Source organism: Octopus bimaculoides, chromosome 6, assembly GCF_001194135.2.
Source record: "Octopus bimaculoides isolate UCB-OBI-ISO-001 chromosome 6, ASM119413v2, whole genome shotgun sequence".
Classification (NCBI taxonomy): domain Eukaryota; kingdom Metazoa; phylum Mollusca; class Cephalopoda; order Octopoda; family Octopodidae; genus Octopus; species Octopus bimaculoides.
The window spans coordinates 44,452,239-44,462,687 of NC_068986.1; the positions used below are offsets into that span (position 1 = coordinate 44,452,239).

At 36.0% G+C, this 10,449-nt stretch overlaps 2 protein-coding genes across 5 annotated transcripts in view; one reads left to right on the forward strand and one right to left on the reverse strand.

Annotated features, from left to right (window-relative positions):
• LOC106880061 (60S ribosomal protein L36) overlaps positions 1–5,286 on the reverse strand; it is a 7,366-nt gene extending 2,080 nt beyond the window's left edge. The window contains exons 1-3 of one of the 2 annotated variants that reach the window (XM_014929864.2): positions 5,174–5,286; positions 4,911–5,008; positions 758–892 (exon numbers count right to left, since the gene is read on the reverse strand). In XM_014929864.2, coding sequence (XP_014785350.1) covers positions 758–892; positions 4,911–5,006 — 231 coding nt within the window. In that variant the 5' untranslated portion in view covers positions 5,007–5,008; positions 5,174–5,286. The remainder of the gene's footprint in view (positions 1–757; positions 893–4,910; positions 5,009–5,173) is intronic. The other variant, XM_014929865.2, reaches the window with a different exon arrangement.
• Positions 5,287–8,561: 3,275 nt separating this feature from the next.
• The window catches only part of LOC106880062 (uncharacterized), a 32,863-nt gene continuing 30,975 nt past the window's right edge, over positions 8,562–10,449 (forward strand). For 2 of the 3 annotated variants that reach the window (XM_014929866.2, XM_014929868.2), the window contains exon 1: positions 8,562–8,866. In XM_014929866.2, coding sequence (XP_014785352.1) covers positions 8,820–8,866 — 47 coding nt within the window. In that variant the 5' untranslated portion in view covers positions 8,562–8,819. The remainder of the gene's footprint in view (positions 8,867–10,449) is intronic. The other variant, XM_014929867.2, reaches the window with a different exon arrangement.

Consider the following 10,449-nt stretch of genomic DNA (forward strand, 5'->3'; position numbering starts at 1 on the left):
ATAAGACCCCTCATTGACTGTGTTCAAAGCACATATAAAACAGTTTATAGATAAGGATATGATGGGCTATAAAGGCCGAGTGCGTTTTCAACAGTATATGCCAGGAAAGCGCACAAAATGGGGGATCAAAGTTTGGAAAAGATTTGTGAATCAAATACTGGGTACTGCTCTGGATTTTAATTTTATACTGGCAAAAGAGACTAATAAATCCAGTAATGTGCACAACTCTTCTATAATAATATTTTGTTGTATACCCAATTGAATATTAGCTAATAACCCATTTTCTATAGCGATGTTTGAACAAAAATTTAAATAATTTTATATTTTGTTGAATTTACCTGTATTTACCTGTAATTAAAGTCACTTTGTGACAAAAATTTTGGTATAGAATTGGTTGATAACCTTTCGTTAATTTATCTTAAAAATCACATTAATATGTTGATAAATAAAAAAGTTGTTTAATGAAACTAGCCTAAATTTATGATTATGTTAGAAATTAATTGAAACACATAAGGGGTGTAATTTGGTTAGAAATATGGTAACGAAAGGGTTAAATATGTGGCTAAGCTCATGTATTTCTCTTTGACCACCTAATCAATGCTCAAAGCATGTTTGCTTTTTGGATTTCAGAAAATTAAGCTACTATTTCAAATATCTGTATTAATATTTGCTAAAGTCAAGGTTTCTAAAAATTTGTAAATTGAATCTAGGAAGTCATCATTGACATTAAAACAAAATTAAAAATGCATCAACTCACCCTTTTCTTACAGAATTTTAGAGCTCTTTTGTCTTTTGAAATTCTCAACAATTCTTGACATCTTTTTTCATATGGAGAGAATCCCACAACTTCACGGACAAGATCTCTGACAAATTTCATGTGCTTAGATGACCTCTGAAAAGATAACAAGATCTTCATATAACGAGAAATAGAAACACACATTTGCATTTACTTTATGGCACAGCCAGGAAAACACAGTTATGCACATGTAATGGTTAGCATCAAGGACCAGATAGTTATGCATATGATAAAGTGTGATAAATTGCTCTTTTACTCCTTATAATGGATCAAAATAATTTCAATTTACTGACCCATCCTCCACGAGCCCTGTGCCAGTGTCATGTAAAATACACTCAGTATACCGTGAAGTGATTGACATTGGAAAGGGCATCCAGCTATAGAAACCATGCTCCAAAAACAATTGGAGCCTAGATTTCCTGCCTGCCAGCCCTGGTCAAATCATCCAACCCATGCCAGCACAGAAAACAGATATAAGTGATGATGATCGTGTTACAGCTATTAAAAAATTCTTTTTTGCTCGGGTCAAACACTAGAGCTGAAAGGTCATGGTCTGACGATGTGAATTTTCCGAGTCCTCTCCCTGAACCCCTGTTCGCAAGCACACATTTTTTCCCCCATATTTGTTTACAGCAAGTTGTTTTACACTATTTTTATTTTCCTTTTTTTTTTTGGCTGTGATGAGACGACTTGGAACATTCATACTGCAAACTCCGAGTCCTCTTCCCCACCCCCATTCGTGAATGCACATTTTTTTTTCATATTCGTTAACAGTTTTACACCTATTACACTATTGTTTTTTGCTCAGGTCAAACCCTTTAGTTTGACCCTTGTATTTAGCAATTATCTAAATAATTACCATCTAAATCAACCTATTAACTTGTACACAAATTTTAAAATATATTCATAGGAATTGATTTACCATTTCCTGAGTTAATTTATTTGACAAAATAGCTTTTTCCCCCTAGTTATTACATCATACTTCATGCTTGCGTTATGTTAGTAAATATACAAATAAGAAAATCAATATAGCAAAGTACAGGTGAAATTAAACTTTTAGGTACTTTGGGACTAATTGTACAATTCTTGACAATTCAATCGGAGCTAAATTTTGACATTGGAAAAAAAAATCCAATTTGCAATAGAAATGCACTTAGTTTCAGTATATACACTCTTTTGAAGTATATGCATTGTTTCTGATAAAAGCCATTCACGAAACTCTGCCCTAGAGTATTTTTGCTAACATTCTGTCAAAAATAACAGATTATATATACTCATGTATAAAGCCCCATTTCTTTTGTTTGTTCTACCCAATTTATAGAGTATTTCTGAAAATTTTACTTTCAAGACCCTGGCAATATGAGTTTCTCGTGAAAACCTACCATCATAGAAAAACCGACTTTTGAAAACACCGCATGGGTATATTGTGTGTGTGTCCCATACTCACATTATCCAACCCCCTACAATTTTACCCAATCTTTACAAATGTAGCTTACCTACCTTCCACTTCTCTTATCTCCCCAGCCACACAGCTCCTCTACAACAGAATCTGCTCCATCATAATCTCTACCCTCAACATCCACCTAACATAAAACTTCAGCACCCCCTCTTTGGGCTTGTAGATTTGTGACCTACAAGGCGGCCTAATAGTGCTAGTGACACCAATATATATATAAAAATGCACCCAGTATACACTGCAAAGTGGTTGATACTAGGAAGGGCACCCAGACATGAGAACCTTGTCAAATCAGCCAACATGGACATTATATGACAATGATAATGAAACAAGTTGTTTTATTCTTTTATTTGTTTCAGGCCATGCTGGGGCACTGCCTTGAATTTTTAGTTGAATGGATTGACCCCATCTCCGTACTTATTCTATCAGTCTCTTTTGCCAAACTGCCGGTTATCAGGTGGTGGTTAAGGGACAAACACATATTTATACATATACGACAGACTTCTTTCAGTTTCTTATTTCTTTATTGCCCACAAGGGGCTAAACATAGACGGGACAAACAAAGGGATTAAGTCCATTACATCGACCCAGTGTGTAACTGGTACTTAATTTATCGACCCCGAAAGGATGAAAGACAAAGTCGACCTCGGTGGAATTTGAACTCAGAATGTAACGGCAGACGAAATACCGCTAAGCATTTCTTCTGTCTACCAAATCCACTCACAAGGCGCCCCACAGTGGGACGGACTCCAAAACCATGTGGTTGGGAAGCTAGCTTGTTTCTACACAGCCATGCCTGTGTCTTATCAAATTTCACTTGAATTGCATCATGAAATAAATATCTAAATACGAGTTTAGCAACTGTTTTATTTTTCCTGGACAGAATGGATTGTGGTGGATGCAAAGAACCAGTATATCATTAATAATTGTCTTTTACTGATGCACACTATATACAACACAGTTAATGTGCTATGTAAAAATAATCAAAGAATAGAATGCTTTATAAGGCTGCAGGGCCTGAATATTTTTTTTTACAAGAGTTTAGCTTTAAAACTGGTGGGATAGCTTAACTGCCTAAGTTAACAGTCATTTTTGTTTTGTGACCAACGGAAAAAATGTTTTCTTTCAATTATTTTTTGCCTGTAGTTTCTGATTCCTATTTTACCTGACTAGATCCTCATAACCATCCCTGGTTTAAAAAATCCTATTGCATTTTTATAATTATTATTATTAGGAATCATATTTAAAAATTATTTAAATATTTTGTGTATTGCAGGAATAACAAATTTATTGCACATAATCTTTTACAACAAAATCCAACCTGGACCTCCAAGGGTTGTATGGACCCCTGTTGAGAACCAATTGTAATGATCAGGCACAAGCGTGGTTGTGTGTGAAGAAACTTCCTTCTCAACCATATCACATTGGACAAGTGTCTTCTACTATAGCCTCGGACCGACCTTGTGGTTGGATTTGGTAGACGGAAACTGAAAGAAGCCTGTCGTACATACATACATATCCCAACACCGTTTCACAGCAGGTGGTGCTTACGTCCTTGTAATTTAGCAGTTCGGCAAAATAGACCGACAGAATAAGTATCAGCCTTTTAAAAAAAGGTTCTGGAGTCCATTCATTCGACTAAAAGTTCAAGGCGGTGCCCTAGCATGGCTGCAGTCTAAGGACTAAGGATACACGTTCTACAGACTTCACACAGAATAATCAAATGCTAGTTTAAATGGGGTATTTAATTTGATTCAAAACAAAAATTAATGACGATAATACGTCTTAATTGCTAGCCAAAATAGGTGCATTTCGCCGACGGCCAAACAGTGATAGGTGCTTGTTGGCGAAGCGAAACGAGCACAATACACAAGGATCACTGCAACGCTACATGCTCGAATTCTGAAATCGTGCAGCAAATATGAAACACGGCGGAGGTAAAGAATACGGGTAGAGATGGACTATATGTAATCGTACACCACCCGTTTTCGGCGCAACAAAAACCCTAACCCTAAATATCGACGTACGTATTCTTTACTTTCGCCTGAAACACTATAAATGAAGCATACATCTACGTGGCAACACAAAACAGTGAAAATCAAAATACCACAACTGTAGCATTACTGGTTTTGCATACGTTGAAACGTTTCAGAAGCAAAATGTAAAACCAAAACGATCACGGTGACATGTACTTAATATGACATAACTACAGAGAACTCTGTAGTTATGCCCTTAATATTTGTGCATATATTGCTCAGTATTGTGAATATACTGACTGTAACAAATCTAAAATTTTTAGATGTCTAACCGCCATAGTAAGAATAACGCGAAGACGTTCCAGTGTGTAAACAGGATGAGAGGATGGCGTCACTACAAGTGTGACCATCACTTCAATACATCGTTCACCATAAATTGTTTACCGCTCATAATTCCTATTAAAGATACGACAGTTTCTATTATACTCAGACGATTGTTTTAGTTGGATCGGCGAGTTTATCTCTTTCAAATGAACTAACTAAATGAGAATACAAATTAATATGGAGATATTGAAATGCAAATAATAGTGATAATAGATATTACTGCAGATATTGTCAAACACGTGTTTCATTGTAGCAATGAGTGTGAGACATGAAATGTAAAGTCTGAATATAAACTTACATCCTTTCGTCTGGAAGGTTTCAATTTTCGACCAGGTAATTTCGTAACTTTATGACCCTTCTTCAGGCCAATGGCCAAATCGCAACGAATTACCATTTCTGAAAAGGTAAAAAAATATATATAAGCGTGGTTAATTAAAGCTATGGTATGTGGTATAATAAATGTTAACACTTAAACTAAAATTATAATCAACATCTACATTAACAGCAGCGAATTAGCAATTATTTTGAAATAAATTAAACATAATTAAAACGTGAGATTACTTGCGATTAGATTGGAGAGAAAAATTCACTACGCAAACAGTATTTTTAAGATGGCTGAAAGGAAGTAATTTATGGAAAACGTTAAAGAGTTCTTTCTATAAGTTATTTACAGTTATCTGCCCTTTGATATTCAATTTTTCATTGCAAAGAAAAATCGTCTTCTCTGCTCTTATCCCTTCAGAATTGACAAATTTAAACATAATTCAAATACTAACATTAGTTCAATCTACTATAACTGTCCCAAAATTTGAGACTTTATATTTCTGTTAGAAATTATATTGACGTTTAGCACCAGGTCAGCCTTACTTGAACAGACATGATTAAAGACTTTCTAACCGTGACTATCCCGTTGCTTTAACACAGTGTATGTAGCATTACACGCAATACACCCTTTCTTTTCTCCTAAGAGAAAACGGTGTTAGGTGGTAAAGATTTTGCTGCTATTTCTAGAAAGTAGAGTAACTACGTAGAGGTACCAATGATCATTCATTTTACGGTGATGAATTCAAAAGATAATACAATCTAAAACGAGAATTATTTCACTTTATTTACGCGGTAACTAACCTTTGAATGGAAGCATGCAAAGTACCAGAATCTTTTGGAAGGTTGCAGAGAGAAAGATTGGCAGGCATGGCTATTCCAAGTTGAAGTTGGCTGCAGAGGATTCACTGCCCAGTCAGTATGGAGAATGCTCGCAGCCACTAAAATAAAAGGAAAAAAGAGAAAAAGTAGCTCTGTACAGGATGGGAAAGACAACAGAAGGAGTCTCTTGCTGGTTATAGAGCAGTGGTTTCCAAACTTTTTGGGAGCTGTCACCCTCTTGGCACCCAGGCTACATTCCTAGCACCCTCCTCCCAACTTACCACCACAAATATAGACCTCTTTCTGAAGCAAATTCAAAACAGCTGCATTTCACAAATAAAACTTAACCTAATTAACCTATTATTTTGTTGTTTTTGATTACCCCATTATCACCCCACTTTTCTTCAATGCCCCCTTGGAACTTTCTACCGCCCTTAGGAGGCAGTACCACCCACTTTGGGAACCACTGTTATAGAGTAAGAGAGAGTAGTTAAGCTGCAAACCAGGAAGTGATATGAGCAGTGATTTAGCCAACACTGGTGACCCAATTGAGGGAGGATGTTATAGTTCAGGGTCAAAACACGTTGAATACTGTCTGATGATATCAATTCTTCCTGGTCAAAAACTGCATTCACCAAAGGTGAAGATAAAGCATTTCCTTTTTAGATGTAATCATTGTCAAATTACGTCTATATGTTTGGGGATACAAAAAGGAAAATAGAACTCAAAACATGAGTGTGTGTGTGTATGTATATATATTTTTTATTAATAATCGACAGAAGTGCCAACACACAAAACTCTTAGTCTTTGAGTCACTCTGTAATTTCTGCCAATTATTAATAAAATATACATATATATGCTCATGGCGAAGAGATAAGGTGCAAGCGTATTGCCTTGTAATACTCCGGCTTTGACTTCAAAGTATTCTGTCTCTCCACCAAGAGTGATCATTTTTGCTCTGGTGTTCTCATACAGCTTACTAATTGCTCTCAGAATTCTTGGTGGAATATCATATGCTTTAAGTATCTTCATCATCATTTCTCTATGTACCGAATCAAAAACCTTTTTAAAGTCTACATAGATAATGATAGCCTTCCTGTTATGGCTCTTAACTCTCTCTATCAGTCTTCTGGCAACTGAAGGAAGATGGAATTCCATACTCAATATCATGGAAAATCTTCCACTGTCTGGGTCCGTACATCAATAGAATGAAACATTGCAAGTTATGTGTAACCGAACACATGGAAATCCTTGTGTGATGGAAATATTTGTGTGATGGATGGTTTCTTTTGTTCTTTAACTCCAGTTCAGTCCTGATTGAGCAGGCCTAATACAGTATTGAATCACTTATTTGGCTTCCAGAAATACTGTGCAATATTCTGTACCCTGCATTGAGGAAACAGGCCCTGTTTTGAAGCTGGTTAATTTGCATGTGGTGTGTTAAAATAATTTAATACATTACCTTTTTTAAGTGGATTGTTGAAAATTAAACATGCTCTGCTTTAAAGTGTATAAATTTGTACCTGCATCTGTTAAATAAAATTGAAGTTTTAACTTTTTCTTCATTTAATTTTTATCTTAGAAATATAATACGGTGTACATAGTACAATATGATATATTTTTAAAATTTCAAGTGGATTAATAAATATCAAACAGACTCTGCTTTCTAAGTGTATTAATTCGAATTTCTTAAATGCAGTTTGGTTCTTTACTTTTCATAGTTTATTTTATATTTTAGGTTTATTCTTAAGCTGTCTACTGAAAATCCAGAAACCCAGGCCAATTCCGGTCTAAAGCTTGCCAAATATTTGGTCTGGTACTCTATAAAAGGCATTCCAGTGATTTCTTTCTAGCATTACATTTCCATGTCTACATTATACAATGTCTCCCTTCCTTTTCATGTCAGTAGCATGCAGTTACGCTGGGACACAAACCCGGGAAGGTTTAGTCTAGCAAATCTTTATATTGGTAAAATTTAGAAAAACATTTTTTCAGAAGCATTTTGTGTCATTCTTTATATCTGCTGCCGAGACTTCATTACCACTAATTTCTATAACTATAGCATTTTCACTTATTCTTTTCAATCCTATGTAATCCACACTCTCGAAAATATATTTCTGCAAAATGTTATCGAAAAATATGGGTAAAGAAAGAAACAGCAAAAAAAAAGTTATAAGGAAATGTGAATTTTCCGAAACTCCTCTCCCAACCCTTGGAAAAACTTTTTCACAACAAATTCAGATATATAGAAAATTTCATTAAAAAATATCCATTTGGCTGGAAGTTATGAGGAAACAAAATCGGATGGCAGTAGTGAGGGGGGGGGGTACACGTCTTGGTATGTCACATATGTGTGTGTTGTTGGCACTCCGTCGCTTACGACGTCGAGGGTTCCAGTTGATCCGATCAATGGAACAGCCTGCTCGTGAAATTAACGTGCAAGTGGCTGAGCACTCCACAGACACGTGTACTCTTAACGTAGTTCTCGGGGAGATTCAGCGTGACACAGTGTGACAAGGCTGACCCTTTGAATTACAGGTACAACAGAAACAGGAAGTAAGAGTGAGAGAATGTTGTGGTGGAAGAGTACAGCAGGGTTCGTCACCATCCCCTGCCGGAGCCTTGTAGAGCTTTAGGTGTTTTCGCTCAATAAACACTCCCAACGCCCGGTCTGGGAATCGAAACCACGATCCTACGACCGCGAGTCCGCTGCCTTAACCACTGGGCAATTGTGCCTCCACATGTCACATATATAATGCCCATATACTGCATACTGCGATAACCAATAAAATAGAAATAAAATTTTAAGATTTATCCTTTCTGTGCGAACCGGTACCAAATGATCCAAAGCCCGGTGGTTGGGGACACCTGTTTAGTGGAGGATATAGGGTTGGCTGAGGAAGGTGTTATTTAAAGGGATGTCAACAACTAAGGGAGATAATTTACGAAACTTCTTCCTATTCTCGAACCGGACCTATTTTCTGTTGACGGAATATCGCGGTTATTTTTAAAAAGATATGAAACCCCAACACTATATTGGATACGCTTAACAATTAAAGTAATCATGAGTGGACGTTTATTAAACCGTTCTGCAAAATCCTCACGGTTTTCGTAAGTTTATGAGAAGTTTTTTTTTTTTAAAGTATTCATTTTATGTAATGGAATTCAAATTAAAGATAAAAAGTATAGAGATTTCACGGCAGTTGTATTGTTTTCAACTGTGTATCATGTTATAGGAATATTAATTATGACGATATTTACTTAATACTTAAATGTACTTAAAGGTTTAACTATGTTTCGAATATACAGGTAACGATTCGAAACAGGAAGGTGATTGTACCTAAAATTTGTTTCTGCGATCCAGAAATGTTTTGATATATTATCACTGAATTGACTATTGTTCATTTAGTTGAACACTTTCTTTGAATTCTAGTAATTATGTGAAATAATAATAATAATAATTAATTCGTTTTATTGGCCAGAAGGGCTAATATCAATCAAAAACATGTAAGGACAAAGACTGGCCAAAAGAATAAGTGAAAATGCTATAGTTATAGAAATAATAATAATAATAAGATGGCTATAAATAGTGTAATAGGTGTAATAACAAACTATTGTTAATAACAAACTAACGCAAACATTTTTAATTTCCATTAAATCTTCCTTATCTTTTTCTTGTACATTCGAATAAGATACCCATGTTTATAATACGATGATAATACGAACAAGATTTCCAGTGCTTCAGACCGATTTCTATAGGGTTCGGATTATCTTTGGTTCTGGCAGAATCGTAAGCGTTCCGGGCAAAATGCTTAGTGGCATTTCGTCCGTGTTTACGAGTTCAAATTCCGTCGAGGTCGACTTTGCCTTTCAGCATTTTGGGGGTCGATAAAATAAATATCAATTGATTATTGGGGACGATGTTATCGACTTACTCCTCACTCCGAAATTGTTGACCTTGTGCCAAAATTTGAAACCATTGAAACCTCAATCAGTGTTGCTTATAATAAATCATCAAATTTCATTTACTGCATGCGAATGTGACGAGTTGGCAGAATCGTTATAGCGTCGGAAAAACCTTCTTTATGTTATTTATTCCGGTCCATTTATGTGATGAGTTGAAATCTTTCCCTTCATTAACTTTACTTTTCATCTTTTCGAGGTCGATAAAATAAAGTACCAGTCAAGTATTGTTGGTCGATGGTATCTGATAAATCCTTCCCTAGACCTTAAGTCTAAATTAAAAATCAAAATGAATTGGACTTCCAGTATTAGTTTAGAAATATCTATGTGTCGATCATCAAGTCCGGAATTCTCGCATATTATAATCTTACACTATCTCTCTCTTTTACTTGTTTCAGTCATTTGACTGCTGCCATGCTGGAGCACCGCCTTTAGTCGAGAAAATCGACCCCAGGACTTATTCTTTGGAAGCCTAGTACTTATTCTATCGGACTCTTTTGCCGAACCGCTAAGTTATGGGGACGTAAACACACCAGCATCGGTTGTCAAGCGATGGGGTGGGGGACAAACACAGACACACAAACACGCATATATATATATACATATACACGATGGGCTTCTTTCAGTTTCCGTCTACTAAATCCACTCACAAGGCTTTGGTCGGCCCGAGGCTATAGTAGAAGACACTTGCCGAACGTGCCACGCAATGGGGCTGAACCCGGAACCATGTG